The 15,724-nt window shown below is 32.9% G+C and overlaps 6 protein-coding genes across 9 annotated transcripts; 3 read left to right on the top strand and 3 right to left on the bottom strand.

Moving 5' to 3' along the window:
• Nucleotides 1–7: 7 nt before the first annotated feature.
• LOC105433506 (uncharacterized) lies at nt 8–1,658 on the top strand. 3 transcript variants are annotated; one of them, XM_011648855.2, is made up of 3 exons: nt 8–237; nt 941–1,277; nt 1,364–1,658. In XM_011648855.2, the coding sequence occupies exons 1-3, from the start codon at nt 71–73 to the stop codon at nt 1,577–1,579; spliced, it is 720 nt and encodes a 239-aa protein (XP_011647157.2). In that variant the 5' UTR covers nt 8–70; the 3' UTR covers nt 1,580–1,658. The 3 variants fall into 3 exon arrangements, with proteins under 3 accessions (XP_011647157.2, XP_011647158.2, XP_011647159.1); XM_011648856.2 differs by having other exon boundaries at nt 47–337; XM_011648857.2 differs by having other exon boundaries at nt 50–249.
• Nucleotides 1,659–1,789: 131 nt separating this feature from the next.
• On the top strand, nt 1,790–3,393 carry LOC105433505 (uncharacterized). 2 transcript variants are annotated; one of them, XM_011648854.3, is made up of 4 exons: nt 1,790–2,272; nt 2,454–2,779; nt 2,856–3,052; nt 3,124–3,393. In XM_011648854.3, exons 1-4 carry the CDS (start codon nt 2,199–2,201, stop codon nt 3,223–3,225), a joined length of 699 nt encoding a protein of 232 aa, XP_011647156.2. In that variant the 5' UTR covers nt 1,790–2,198; the 3' UTR covers nt 3,226–3,393. The 2 variants fall into 2 exon arrangements, with proteins under 2 accessions (XP_011647156.2, XP_011647155.2); XM_011648853.3 differs by having other exon boundaries at nt 2,062–2,272; nt 2,853–3,052.
• A 694-nt stretch (nt 3,394–4,087) lies between these two features.
• Nucleotides 4,088–8,059, bottom strand: LOC105433504 (integral membrane protein 2C). Its single transcript, XM_011648852.3, has 5 exons — nt 7,770–8,059; nt 6,283–6,771; nt 6,089–6,203; nt 5,845–5,994; nt 4,088–5,747 (listed from the first exon to the last, which is right to left on the bottom strand). Exons 1-5 carry the CDS (start codon nt 7,851–7,853, stop codon nt 5,650–5,652), a joined length of 936 nt encoding a protein of 311 aa, XP_011647154.1. The 5' UTR covers nt 7,854–8,059; the 3' UTR covers nt 4,088–5,649.
• Nucleotides 8,060–8,344: 285 nt separating this feature from the next.
• LOC105433503 (distal membrane arm assembly component 2) lies at nt 8,345–10,095 on the bottom strand. Its single transcript, XM_011648851.3, has one exon. The coding sequence runs from the start codon at nt 9,953–9,955 to the stop codon at nt 9,140–9,142; it is 816 nt and encodes a 271-aa protein (XP_011647153.2). The 5' UTR covers nt 9,956–10,095; the 3' UTR covers nt 8,345–9,139.
• LOC105433502 (U11/U12 small nuclear ribonucleoprotein 25 kDa protein) lies at nt 8,373–9,106 on the top strand. Its single transcript, XM_011648850.2, has 2 exons — nt 8,373–8,660; nt 8,756–9,106. The coding sequence occupies exons 1-2, from the start codon at nt 8,373–8,375 to the stop codon at nt 9,005–9,007; spliced, it is 540 nt and encodes a 179-aa protein (XP_011647152.2). The 3' UTR covers nt 9,008–9,106.
• A 692-nt stretch (nt 10,096–10,787) lies between the features above and the next one.
• Nucleotides 10,788–15,549, bottom strand: CYLD (ubiquitin carboxyl-terminal hydrolase CYLD). The gene is made up of 11 exons (XM_011648847.2): nt 14,770–15,549; nt 14,108–14,267; nt 13,806–14,036; nt 13,095–13,270; nt 12,904–13,017; nt 12,597–12,820; nt 12,271–12,443; nt 11,890–12,186; nt 11,682–11,797; nt 11,382–11,598; nt 10,788–11,194 (listed from the first exon to the last, which is right to left on the bottom strand). Exons 1-11 carry the CDS (start codon nt 15,241–15,243, stop codon nt 11,004–11,006), a joined length of 2,373 nt encoding a protein of 790 aa, XP_011647149.2. The 5' UTR covers nt 15,244–15,549; the 3' UTR covers nt 10,788–11,003.
• Nucleotides 15,550–15,724: the final 175 nt, after the last annotated feature.

Here is a 15,724-nt window from a genome sequence, read left to right as displayed (position 1 = left end):
GATATATATATATATATATATATATATATACATTCGAGCAATGTAATCATGTTGCACGTCAACAAAATGAATGTCAAGTCAAAAGTCAATATCTATTGTAAAAGAAGAGAGAAGGGCAGCTAAAATTCGACTCGTCTCGGGGAATTCATGTTTTCATGTGGAGAAAAAAAATATATTTTGTAATATGAATTTACGAACATTAACCGTTTTTATTGCAACGTGTCATTTTGCAAGAGGGTGAGATGTGATGTAATTATTTCGTTATCACGATGATTGTTATCACGCGTTCAGAAATTACCGAATTCACGCATTTGAAGAGGAGTTCCAATGTCGAAGGGTTGTATCAATATAAGATTTCGTAAATTTCAAAGAAAATTACAAACAATTAGAAACAAACCTTTGTTTTAACCTCCTTAACTCGACAAATTTTTATCTTCATTTAATTTCAAAGTACAAGTTAAAAATTTAATGCTGTCATCGGGGTTTTTTTATTTTTAATTATTAAATATCTTAAAGTCGTATGAGATTTTGAAATACAATTTTATTTATAATTTTATATTTTTTTTTATATACATATAAATTTAGAATATACTTTGTATATTTTGTAATTCTTTAAACTTTTCTGCATTACATAATATATAAAATTGTAAATAAACTTCTACCTTAAATGCTAGTGTAAATTATCTAAAGTGAATTTCAGTCATTAAGTTATTAGGAAGTATAAATAAGAATGAAAAAAAATCGTGTTACATTTTTATTATTTTCCCGTTTTCTATTCAAATTTTCAAATTCGAACATTTTATTTTATATAAAATATTTGATATTTATTCGATTGTATAAAATTTATGCAATTGACACTTTTAGGAATTGAATTTATTTTCTGAGAATTCAATTGTATGGAGCAAGTCTATATGTGCCTGTATCATTTGAATTTAATTAGGTACAAAATGATGCTGTTTGATTTTACGAATGCACAAAGCGTGGATGATTGGCGGGAAGTGTCCGACACCGTGAGAACAGTAGGAAAATCCAAGGCTGTCTTAACATTGCAAACAAGCCAGCTCTTCCAGAGAGCAGTCTTCTTCACACTGCTGAATCCACAACCGAATGGTGCCTGTTTCGCTGGAGTCAGAAAGGCTACAAATCTGGATCTGTCGACATTCAAAAATATCGATATCGTTTGCAGAGGACAAGGGGAAAATAGCCACTACAAGATATGCCTGAGACATCGAGGACAGAATTCCAACCAGGATCTCAGCTATGAACAATTTTTCACGGTAAAACTTCAAAATTTCATAGACTTTATCATTTATTTATTTTCACAGTGAAACATTCTTTCATCGATAAATACTTTCTACTTCAGGTGTCAATGTTGAATGAAGAATTTTCTAATGTGACATTACCTCTGAAAGACTTCAAACCTTATTATCGTGGACGTGAAATTCCAGATGCTGAATCTCTGGACACAGCGGCTATTACTATGTTTGAATTTCAAATTTATGGAGGCGTTTATGATCCTTTTCTTAAACAACATGGAGTGTCAGCATTAGAAATAGAAACTGTGGCCGTTTCTTCATAATAATAATTTTCTATCTTCTAATTATAATAAAATGTAATAATAAAAACAGAATGTATATTAAATAACCATTTTATATATACATACTTAGATACTATGAATGTTAACTCATGAAAATGAATGAAGCAAGATTTGCTTCATGATGCAAAAAATTCAAATTTATTTCTACTTTCTATAAAGATATATATATATATATATATATATATATATATATATATATGATTTTATTCGCATTTTTTTTCTTTTAATTATTATGTCATTATTAATTTGTAAGATTAATCAAATACTTATACAATTATAGCTTTATATATTTTATATGATATATTTATATATTTATGTCTTGTATGATGTTCTATTCATATATATTATTCGTACATTTCTTTTATCTTTACTGATATGCAGTAATTAAATCTGTAAAATTCTTAATTGTTAAAAAAACTCAATAAAGAATTATGATTAAAAAATTAACGCTATACATCGTTAAATTTAGTTAGTCTTCGTGTCTATGGATGGCACTCGGGTCAATTGTCCATTGAAATAGTCAGTTTATCGTCCGTGATTTTTCAGGTTAGGTTTGTTTTAAATTTCGATTCTTACATCGTTTTGCAATCGTTTGACAATTATGGCACGATACTCCAGTGATTCAGATTCGGATCATAGCAGCAGATACCGAAGAAAACGAAATCGAAAGTCAAGGTAAAACTCAAAAATAATACACGATTAATAATTGTCATCCAGAAGTTAGGAATGTTATTTACACAGGTTTCAATTTGTCAAATGCATCGGTTACGTTTAGCCTTTAATTATGATTAATGTTATTAGAATACGTTTGTCATTTATGAAGAAGAAAATCATCATATAATTATAATTTTTACAGATCTAGCAGTTCTGACAGTAGCGAGTCTTCACCACATCGAAGAAGATCGTCGAAGCACTCAAAGACAAAGCGCAGACATCGTTCGCACTCAAGGAGTAGAGGAAGAGATCGAAACTCAAAGAGTCACAAAGGATCCAGGAGCAGTCATTCAAGAGATCGAGATAAAAAACGTTATCGTTCCAATACAGGCAGGTCATATTCTTCAGACCGTTCAAGAAGAAAAGCTAGATCCACATCCAGAGAAAAGTCACGAAGTCCATCCAGTAGCTCGCAGTCGAATCAACCAAAAGTCAATACAGAGAAGAGCCAGACCTTACCAGTAAAAGGTAGTAACATCAGTTTGTATTTCTATTTGAGTTTAATAATATATTAATAGATACAAATTGTGTTGTTTTTCAGAAGACTTTCCTGTTGAATTACGTTTCAAGGATAGTGTACTTGAGGAGATAAATGCTGAAGGTTTTACTCCCAAGCAGTTTACTTCATCTGCTAACAAAGAGAGTAAATTTAAAAATATTGTAATAGACATTAGTTCGGATACTATACAAATTCCAGTTCCTAATGTTCCAAGTGGCCCAGAGAGTATATTTCACACATCAGTAAGTTTTTTTTGCTTTTAATTTTCCTAATATACTCGCAAAAATAGATAACATCTATGCTTTCTTTTCAGCTTATGATGGATCAAGAAGCAAGATTCGATAAATGGGTGAAAAAACTCTATACTCTTAGGCAAAAAGCCATAGCTGACTTAGTACATACAAATGTTATTTAATGATCTAATGTTATTAAATAATCTATGACTATACATTATTATTTTTATACTAATACACAATTATGTAGAAATATATTCTGCGTTTTCAAAAAATTGAAAATCGTTTGTATATTAATCTTTTGAAAAATTGATATAGATTGAAAATAAAGATTTTTTTTGTGAAACAAACGTCCCAATAATTGATCAAGACAGCGAAATCCTTTTACTTCAATAAAACCTTGATTCAGTAATCATTTTGTGATTACACTGACACTGACATTTATATGTATTATTTATTTTCGTATCAGACTTTATAATTAATTCGCATACAGTTTTACAAATTTGATTTTTAACGCTATAAAGCTAAGGAAACTTCTCAAACTCATAGAAATAGAAGTGGCTATATTTTAAGTAGGAACTTAACTACAATCACGCGAAATTTGATAAAAAATCGTATAACGATATTCTATGAAAAAACTTTAAATGCACAGACAGAATTATGCATCGCGAAGTCAACAGAAACTAATTAATATTAACGAGACATTCTGCATTTCCATCCACCTGAAAATGGTTAACTAATACATCACTTATTGCTACCAGTGATTAATCTATATGTCTACTGACATTTAAAACGGCGTGTACACGCCACGTATTTTATACATTTGCGTGTTCATTTATTGAAGTTGACGAGCAGGAGCAAATGTAACTAATACAAAAATGGATTATTCAGGCACTCGGTCTATTATGTGTACATATTAATACATATATATTTCCATATTTCGATTGATAAGTTTACAAAAAGAAAGTCCAAATTTTCTTTTTCACATAAATACAGAATAAGAATTTTCTATTCAGAAATATAATGCAGTATTTTTATTCATTACATTATAACCATATCTGTTTTAATAATTCATGTATGAAAATTATCCTGCAACGATGCATTTTACCATTTTAATTTCACGATATTTATTATGTAGACAATAATAATAGGAAACAATTTCCTTTTTTTCTGATATGTCACTAAAATCTTGGATTACATCAGTTTTCATTCATAAATTATTCTTATTGTAAAGTTATTGCATTAAAAAAATCTGAAGACTCATTTCATTAAATATTAATATTTATAAATATATTTGTAACAACATTTAAGATAAATACAGAATGTCCGAGTACCTGGATACATTTGAGTAACGACATATTGTATACATACTGCGCGCGCATGTTATGATAAAATTAGAAAAAGAAATTAAATACTATTTTTTTCTATAAGATAATGCACCAAAATAGACTAATATTAATTTGCACTCAGTTCTTATCTATTCCTGTTCTAATTTTCAGTTTCTTATGTATGATAAACTGACAATGAATATTAGTACACAAAACGTATATTTAAAATACGCATTATTAATATTTATGAAAGCACATATAACTTTTTACGATTAGAAATGCAGAAGAGATAAACAAGTCTTATGGAATGTCCAAACACACCAAGATCTCTCCTGAACCAGCATTCTGTGTTAACTTTTGTTTTTCAATCCAATGTTTTGTAAAAATATTTATATAGTCATAATAATCTTATAAACGTTTAATGTGCTTTACATTAATTGCAAAATCAATGTATTTCTTATTTCGAAACGTATCTTGAAAGTTGTTAATTCTGTAGCATCTCGTTTTGTATTTCGAGCATATTATGTTCAAGCATTTGTCCATAATATGAACAATAGATTGTTCTAATAATTTACAAATAAACATTTTCTAATATACTAATAACATATCGTAAAACTGCATTGTAAGCGCAACCACAGTGCACGGCTATTCTACTGGTTTCCGTCGATTATTAATGCACATTTGTAAATATAATCAACAAGCTGTGTATCAGAATCCATAATAATAATAAATATGTTATTACTATGGAATAACATCGCGTTTGCTACTTGTTTGAATAATATATCTCAAGAATATGGAAGAAATATTAATTTTCCTATAAGAACCAACTTGCAGACAATATACCATCTTAGTCAAGCTTCTTTCATTCTTTTTTTATAATGATTCAGTCGTTCACTCGTTTAGCCTCTCATGATATAAAGGATTCTTTTTATGATGCGTTAAATCGATTTCAGATCGATAATAATAAATCGAGTACTTGAATTGTATAATATTACAGTCTAAACTTAATAAAAAATGGAATAACTAATAAAAATGGAAAGACTTGTAATGAAAATCTCGACAAATATGAGAATATCTCTGAAACATAAGTTTATAGAAGAAACGGCAAGGAATTAATTGATATACAATAAATGCAAAATAACGATCTCTCTTCCTAAACTCGACAGAATATTTACCTAGGTCCATCCTGGACAGCGTATAATTTTTATACATTCATCTACTGGTGGTTTTAATATTCTAGAATAATTGAAAATTTCCTTCGCTCAATTTCTCATAGTTTCATTCGAAATCTTCTAAATTTACGATATCAACTTCCATAATGCTATTGCCGGCGAATTGTCCGAATACGCCGCTCTGCGATGCGCTGCGTTTTACAACTAAAACACGAAAACACAATATGTTAATACGCAATATACACAATAATAGGTAGATCACAGAGATCTTGTTTTGTATATTTAAAATCCGACAACTCACTACTAGAAGAATTCACTTTCTGCAGCATATAAGTAGGCAAGTCTTGGCATTCACGTGCTATATACGTTCCGACGACTGACATGTCGGTGATTGGCGGTGTGATTACTTTCATAGTTTCACGTACAATTGCAGTGTCCACTTCATAGTAACCTGATGTATAAATATTACATATGCAATATATGTTTTAATAATAATAAATCACATTAATAAAAACTGATTAATTCAAATCAAACAATAAACTTACCGTTGTACATTTTTCTAAGGAGATCATACATATTACGGGGCGGTAATACGCGTTGACGATTCAATGGCATAACAAAGCAACACTGACCATCAATGTCTACGATACCTGTCTTATTCTATAAACATATAGAGAGATATTACAAAAATTATATTCCACATTATAAATCATAATGCAGAATTAGGATATTGGCTTACAATGTTAAAGTCATGTATGAAGCGACCTTGTCGTCCACCACGGAAATCAGGCACGTCGATCTTCTCATAATGCTCATTCTCAAGATCAATTTCAAATCTCTCTTTGAAGAAATTATTGATGTCGTTATCTAGATGTCTAGCAATATCCATCGCATCCTGTTCCATGGCTCTGGTGAGACTTTTGGTGAACAGATCGGAGTCAGCAAACAGCCCCTGGTGAACTGCATTATTGCCATAAGACGCTTTATTTGAGCTGTCATAGGGGATGCTGTACCAGCCCGTGCGAAATCTGCGCATTTGAGTTCTCGCATATTGTTTGTAGAGATATAGTCCAGCGATCATGCCAATGAGCAGAATCATCAATGCAAGAAGAAAGAGCATCAATGTTGCTGTCACATGTATACGGTGGACGCTTCTTCTGGTAAGCAAGTAACGTCCAGTCACATCAATCTTCGGACGCGCTGCTTCAGGATCGGCTTTCGTGCCCTCCTATTAAAGAAGAATCATTCGTATCATATTTCGCTTATCCGGCAACTCAGACATATTTTTATATTAACTTTCCAGCAAACTAATAGATCCAGCAACACAGTTTAATTTACTTTTTGATCTTTTTAGTTCTGACATCCACTTCTAATGTAGATTAAATTAATCCTCAGTTAAATTAATCTTTTTTTAATTCTTAAAACTAAAAAAGATAAAAAATAAATTAAACAAGATTAATTTACATTTGGTGGAAATAAACAAGAATCAATTTCTATCAATATAAAAATTAACTTTACTTTCAGTTTAAATTTGCTTTTATATCTTTTTTTAGTTCTAAGAATTAGACAAAAAAAACAAATTAATTAAATTAAAATTAAAATTAATAAATATAGAAATGGATATAAAACTTTATATCTAAATGATAAACCGCACGATAAAAATAAATACTGATGGAAATAAAATTAAGCAGAATGTGAGAGAGAGTCGATTCTTTCATAAAAATCTCTCCTTAATATGCTTCATTTCCTCATCTGCAGTTAACGCGTCACGCGTTATCTTCATTGAGGCATGAAAAATATAGAGCGGGTGCGTCTATTACGACACAGCAGTAATACTCTCTCATGAATTTACCCGACCTGGCCTCCGTCGGCGGACACGCGTATGCACACACGCATGCACGTTGCACAGTGACATGTCAACACAGTCAAACGCAACGCGCGTCTACGAATTGACAGCGAGCAGGTGTAGATATAACGTGCACTGATATAATAAATTGACGATTCGCGGAATATATATATTCGACACTGCTATTAGGTGTGCATACCTATATATCTATATGCATATATATCTATGTGTATGTATCAAGGGTAGCGTTAAGTGACTTCGCTGCGCACGATCCCGAACTCGCGGCCAGGCAATTTTCCCGGATCGAGGGGACGGAAACGAAGAAGTCGACACGGAGAGATCTCCGCGTGAATAAAGAGAGACCAGAGGTTTATACTAACCGCCGTATTTTCCTCCACAAACAATGGCTGCTCCGTTTTGTCGGACGCCTTCTTCTCTGTGATCGCCTTCGTGATGACCGTCATCCTCGCGGCTCCTCAAACTGCGGATGCCAACTCGACGCGACGAACTCTCGTTAATGTTCGGAATCTCGTATCTCTAAGTCTATTGTTGTCCGCTGTGATAAGCACTTATCAGTCGGGTGATAAGGTTCCTTGAAACACCGAGGACGCGGAGTGGGGAACCCGAAAGCGAATCGACATACACAACCTCACGCATTAACTCCGGTGGGCCAACTGCGTATGCACGAATGGGAAACGCCGAGATTGATCGCCGACAGTTGCGCCCTCGCTGTACCGACAAGCGAGGGTCATGTATGCGCATGCGCGTCAATCGCGAAGTATCATGAAAAAAGGAAAAGACAATCGTGTGAGACGGCACTTTGTTCCAGAACAGGTGGATTTTGGAACGCACGAAATCTCAAGGAAGCTTTTGAGATTCCTGTGATTTTTGTACGAAATTCCAACAAAAAAATGTAAATGATTTTATTAATATATATTTAATTCTCGTAACTTAGAAATCTACTTGGGTTATGATATTCCAATATGGACAGTGAAAAAGATGACAAAGATGCAGAATCCGAACAATCAATTATCAAGAAAGAATCAAGTGTTAAAGCTGAAGTGAAGTCTGAGTCTAAACAATTCAATCATCATGAATTAATAAAATTAACCAAAGCGATTATAGGTAATATTGTTGAGAGCGATCCTCTGTTCTCCGGATTGCCCTTGGATGTCACGATAGAAGAACTTAAGTCACAGATTGCAGTTGCGCAAGGACAAGCCATAACTTTGTTTTTAAATCGGGGAGAACTGCCAAAGCTTGCAATAGTGGTACTACATTTGCATTCTTGATTAATTATATGTTGTATCTACAATATAGTTTACATTATACTAATTTATTTTATATTTCTTTTACTTTGTTTAAGGTGCCACCATATAATACAACCGTACTTGATTTAAAAAAGGCTATCAAGCGACACATGAATCTAGCTTTAAAAAGAGAAAATGTCAAAAAAAAAATAAGTTGGAAACATATCTGGAAGAAATATTATCTTTGCTTTAAAAACATCAGACTCTCTGACAATAATGAAAACATTAAAAGCTATGGTGTTGCTAATAAGGCGGAGTTACGCTTTGCAAAAAAACGCAGAGAAAAGAACAAGTTGACAAAACGTTAACAGTATAAATCAGTTTAAAAACAAATTACTAAGATTGTGTAAATAATTAAATACTGATATAAACAAAGAGATAAATATATTTTGTTATAGTCACACAAATTATTGCTAATTATTTCTAATCTTTTGTTGGAATTAATCTTTAGTCTTCTCCTCAGGTGTAAGAATTTCACAAGACAATCCTGGCATGCAATCCTCCAACATAAAACAAGTCAGCTCAAAGGCAACGGAATTGTGATAATTCGTTGCGATCAGCTTCTTTAAATTGATCATTCTGTACAGAGATTCTAATCCTCTTTCGCTGATCTTTTCACAACCAGAGATGTCCAAGTATTCCAATTCTGGGAATTCCGCTGAGATTTTGTCTAAGCCCCAATCGTCGATATTCTTACAGCCTTTAAGGCTGAGCCATTTGAGTTTTACAAGGCCACATAAATTACTGAGACCTTCGTAATGCAAGTCGAATCCGTTCATGTCCACTGCCTCGAGGATGTAGTGCGGGTCGTAACTCTCGGGCAATTGATACAAGCCCTTCTCATCCTGTTCTATCCACAAGGTATTGTTCTTAAATTTGACTCGGCCGCCGCGAAAAAGAATGAAGTGTGCGGTGGCCAGATCAGCGCCCAGGATCTTGTGCCTCTCCGGTATAAATGCTTGATTGGCCTTGGCGTAAATGACTTTCCGGTGCTTGTACCACTTCACAATGTTGCTGAGGGAGAAATCGGTTTCCTTACGTGCAGCCGTGGGAAACCACATGATCGTCTTGGGCTTTTCCGGATCGTCTCCGATTTGGGTTGTCACCGCATTGTGTTCGTTTTCTCTCCACTCATATTGTCGCTTCTCGTGATCCACGCTGTAACTGCGTGCCGCTGGAGTGAGCGAATTATCTGGAAAGCACGAACGCTCGCGTAGTTGTTTACCGAACGCGAACGTCAATCGCCTCGCTAACATTATTAGTTAAAAATTTAAATCGCCTCGAAGTCAGCTCTAAAAGCAATGCGAATACACTTGTGATATTCTAACCTAATTTTACTCGACTGATAAACAGCTGATTTTGGATTCGCAGTTCTATTGATTGTATGTGTGTATGTACGTGTGCGTGGGATAGAATTTTCAACATTTGAAGTGACAAACTTTTTTACACATATCGATTACAAACTACAAAATTGCATATGTAAATTAGAATATTTAGAAATTGATTTTGATTTATCATTTAAAATAATGTAATTTTAAAAAAAATTACATTTAGTAGTTGAATATAAATAGTGCATTTTATAGCTTAATATAAGCAGTTTTCCAATTAATTTTTAATTGAAAACATAATTTTTAATTAAATTTTTTTTTTATTCGTGCAGTTTTTATCGTAATTGAATTAATTTTAGTGACAATTTAATTTAACTCAATATTAGCCAATCGTGACAATTATTAGATAACTGATGTATTGTTCATTTTTTGATAATCAAAAAGCAATAAAAATAATAATGTGCTAAGTTAGTTTTTAATGCTTCTTGTATATTATAAACTATAATGACGTTTCAATCTATAACACTCTGGTACTTAATATTGATAAAATTGTTGGTAAAATTAAATAAATACGAACACAAATTGTTCGTATACATAGATTAAAAGAATTAAATTAAAGATAATAAATTCTCAGATCAGTTTCGAGATGCACATTTTGGAAAAAAGTGTGCATTACTAATTATCAAGATTAATATTGGATACGGAACAAGACAACAATTTTATATGAGGAAGAGAAATATACATATATCTCGTATGAATGTTACTTTACAAATAAATTTTTTTTATAATTTTTTTCGCATACAAACATATGTTCCTATTTTGTACATAAAATTTTCGAGACTTCGGGATTGTCTTAATCTTAACTACAGTCATTACGTGTATTTATTACGTCATTAGGGAAAACTCTATAAAGCAGGAGATTGCACTTTTGTATAGTAATGCTAGAATCAACATTACTAAAAATATCAATTTCAGATTATTTGTACATCATAACATCCGGAGATTGATACATGCACATGTATGCGTCGCAAAGTAGGCGTTTTGCATGTTCCGGTAAATGACGATCGTCTGTCAATTCGGTCAGATAATTTCCTCCTTCTTCGCTTAACCAGTAAGGAAAATCTGGACACGGTACCATTTCCGGTATATTATACCCATTTTGCTCTCCTAATAATAAAAGAATTTATTCAATAGAATTCAATTTCAGATATAACTATATTAATAAGATGATATTTAAAAGAATTTCGAATAATAAAATAGTAATTAATTAGCAATGCTAATCTAAAGAAATCGATAAAAGATATAGAAAAAAATTAATTTTCTTAACATTTATATAAAAATGAGTGAGAAGCACCTTTTCTATCAGCCATCGAATCGAAAAAGCACCATGGTGCCTCCGAGCCAGGACCGCATTTTACGAATGAAACGTAATGCGAGGTCTCGATGCAGACAACCGCGGATAGCTCCAGATACAAACGCGGTACAGGACAATGCTCTTGTAGAATTGTGAACTCATTAGGTACATTCAGTTTCTTCGGTTCGTGATTTGTTCTTCGTTCGTGACGATGTACCTAAAGAAAATATGTGAAATAATTTATTTATGTATGCCTCTTTATACCGTTCATACATGTATCTTACGAGTTAGTTTACGAACTTTTTCGAGACATTGTAAGCAGAAAGCTATACTTTCGAGACCGACGCCGCATTGCCCGTAACACTCCTTGCATTCGAATTCCGCCAATTTGCCGCATACTGTACATTGTCGAGGTGCTACAAAATGTCAATATGTTAATGTCGCAATGTACACAAATTTCAGATAAGAATAATTATTGCACTCGAGATACAAAATAATGATACTCAACAATCTTCAATAATGTCCGTCACATCGAGAAGTAATGTAGGTTGTATCTTCTGATACATCTTAAACGATTTTCCAAAGCGCGGCATTTGTATGATAAGACAAGAAGGAACTTCCTTCAACCTAATGTTACTAGTCAGGAAACTCTGTTCCAATAATTGCTGCACAGTCGGCAAATTTAGATGATCATCTTTCTCAACAAACAATTGATAATGATATGCGTCCTGCCCGGAACTTAATTTGAGGAATGGTTCGGCATTTAAAATCTGGGCGACTAGCGAAGTTAAAAATTCTTCTGGATCTAAATATTAGAAATATATGAAACAAGTCATTAGTATAGTGATTAGAAATAAAATCCACATTATTTCGAAGTATAAAAATAAACCTTTTTCTTCACTAGTGAGACCGGATACTGATGATAGTTTTTCAAGCAACGTTCTAAGCTTCATTACACGATCCGCTCTGACAAACATGTTTTTCCTAAGCGGGTTTACAATTTCCTCTCTCAGGACTCTCTGCACTTCTTCGTACTGTGGACAATCTTTTTCATTCGGCGGGCTAAAAAAGAATGTATAAATTTTAAGAATGTAATAAATTTTTAGAAAAACGCTATAATGTTTGTGTTAAAAAATCCACTTTTATTTTTAAGAGAAATTTAGAGAAATTTTATTTTTTAATCAGCAAATATATTCGACAAGCAAAATTAATTACCGAAACAAAAGATTATCAAACACGCTAGTAAATGTAAACATGCTGAAAAGAGTGGCGTCCAAATAGCACGAATTATGATGGCCTTGAATACCACGATATTTTCCGCATATACTTTCTAAGTCTCCCTTGACAGAAATGGGTCGTACAATACCCGTGATTACGGAACTCTCCATGTTACCGAAATTATCGTTATTTACAAGTGCAGATCGTTCATCCAGCTTCGTCTGTTTATGAAAGATATTTTCAGAAAAATAACAGATATAACATGAATATTAAGAAGGTAACAAATAGCTTTATTCATACTTACGTTTTCATAATGAGAACAGTGTTCGATATCTGTGAATACAGCTCTGTAAGGCCTACAATGGAAATACCTGATATCTTTGTAAGTTCCATCAGTACCTAAAGGATGTCCATTATCCTATAAATAATACAAAATTTGAATTTGTTCCATCATTCTTTTTATAATAATCTATTCGATCGATCTATTTCACTCACCAGTTCAACAGCGGCCATCAATTTATCAGGACTTGTACCAGGCGGTGTGCCAATCCATCGAATAACTCCATAATGAATATCAGAATCCAGAAGTACCTTCACATTAGAGCCCACCATTAAATCTCCTCTATTCTCTATTCTGTTAAATTTTTTGATCTCGTTCTTCTCTCCATTACCTGTTACAATTAATAACAATTTGTTATAATCGCTTATAATTCACATTTCTATATAACAATGTTTAAACACAATATAAAAAGGCAAAAAAGTGTCATTCCTTTTCTCATGTAAAAATGTAACAATTATTGTGGAAGAAAAATTTTTAGTTAAAAGTGCAATAGAGACAAGATGTCAATTATATCTTACTGTAATTCAACAAACTTATGCTACGCGCATCTTCCACGTCACTGTATACATTTGATTCTATGTCACTACTCCACTTGTGTTCCAATACAAAAATAGGAATGTTCTGCAGTTCTGCTGCCATTTTTAAACAAAATTACAATAATCGTGGAATACTTTATAACCTGGCATCAGCCCTCTAGGAAGTCGGGCTAGGTTGGACATCTATTTTTAAATACCTGAGCTATTATTAACTTCCCTCTCTATCGCACGGAAGAAATTGAAGTTCAGTACTGTGGCTAATTCTGTTTTAGGATTCTATGGAGAAATATCGACGGAATAAGGATATATTTATTATTTTTGTGTAATTACCACATTTAAAAAGATCGTGATCAACACTTTTAGTATAGTTATTAATATCATTTTCAAGTTCTGCCTTTCCAGTTTGATGACGTTCTTTTATGTTGACAGATTCATGATTGTTGTTTTTGTTGTCATCAAATAAGGTAAATTGTTCTAATAAAACAGCCGGTGTAGTGTCCAGTACAGATCTTTTCTTCTCATTGACATGGTCTGTTCCTACGTTATTTTTCAACAACAATGCTGAAATATAAAAATGTGCAAATTGAACAATTCGAAAACTAAATGAAACATTGTTTCGTAAATGTAAATACTTTTTTCAAGGCTGCCAGAGATCGCATCTTCTTTAGAGATTGCAGTTTCTTTATATGGATATATATTGTTTACAGCAGCGAATACTGTAGCAGCATTCCAACGCGAGCAAATAAAATATTCTTTGGCCAATAAAGATGTTTTGAATAGTTCTTGACTTTCCTGTAATTATTTTTAATGTCATTAAATTCTATGTTATGCATACATATTTACTTAATACATTATTAATACATTATTAATTGTATTGTAATTTTTATTCTAAAAGTCATATGCTTCCTCTTTATCAGCACAAATTCTATTCTCTTCAATTTTGTAATCCGTTTTGATATAAAAGATATATATATATATATATATATATATATATATATATATATATATAATTTTATACATATCTATTGCACGTTTTTCTTTACTTTTAATAAAACTCACTATATAAATCATCAAAACTCATTTGAATCTAATTGAGAAGCAAAACTGTGTCATCAGTTTATTTCTTTTAAATATAAATTAAATTTAATAAAATTTTTTTCATGACTTCCAATATCTAGATACAAGGAAGCGCTGTATAACTTTGAATATTCTCTACATTCTATGTTCAAATTATATAACATCAAAAATCTTTCACAAAAGCAGTGGCAAGTGAAAACAACTTTAGTCAATTCACCACTAATTCAAGGCCAAAGTAATGTCCTAATCCAAGTTGCGCTACAGATCCTATATATCTGACAAACGCCAACTCCCTGACGCGTTTGTTGGATGGATCATTGCAATACCAAACTATGTCATTAACAGATATATTTCTTATCTGCTCGCAGAGAGTTTCGTCGTTTGCCAATCGTACTCTTTCCTGGGGTGACTGGACGGCGAGCAAGTACTGCCAGATCTTCTGCGATACAGGGATCAAATCGTACTTGTGGCAACGCCATTCCGTGCCATACCAGGTTTTACATCCGCCAATGGTATCGGTCACCCGTACCCTCAACACGCTCTCCTTCAAATCCTCTAGTGCTTCTACAAGCATTCCCAGACGCAACTTGTTAACGTTTACGTCACACGCACCGAATATCCGTATCAGTACCGTGTCTTGCTTGGCAACATAGTGCTGCAGGACCCGACGTTCCTTGTTAGCGTCCTCCATGATCCCGATTATTAAATGATCATCGCCACAAGGGAACGTCGAGCTCACTCGTTAACGTTTGACTCGCCTGTCAACCTTGACGTTCATTTCACGACTCGTTCCTTATTTTATTCGAGGATTACATATTACTCGGTCAATGGTAATTTCTCTTTTTTAGCTCCCTTCAAATTCTTCGAGTTTCCCTTTTCTTAGATTACATGTTTCTATCGGAATATCGCCGATAGAATTTAACTTAACGCTTCACTTATGCGGTGTGGAGGTAAAGTTGACATAAATCGCAGAAGCAGACGCGACGCTGTCAAACCGGCTAGAGAATTCTCTTTCGCCGTCCATAGAATGGATTGGCTCTCCCGCATTTCCCAAGCTTGAAAAAATTCCCCAGAAGTTTGAGTTGGAGCCTAAAGACTTTCAAAAGTAGAAATGCAATGTTTTTCATTGGAAATTAATTAATTAGATAACAATAAAAATAATTAATAATAAT

This window comes from Pogonomyrmex barbatus, unplaced genomic scaffold (genome assembly GCF_055798465.1).
Source record: "Pogonomyrmex barbatus isolate J1 unplaced genomic scaffold, ASM5579846v1 scaffold14, whole genome shotgun sequence".
Taxonomy (NCBI): Eukaryota; Metazoa; Arthropoda; class Insecta; order Hymenoptera; family Formicidae; genus Pogonomyrmex; species Pogonomyrmex barbatus.
Note: the sequence above shows the minus strand (reverse complement) of the source record. Positions and strands in the feature narration are given on the sequence as shown.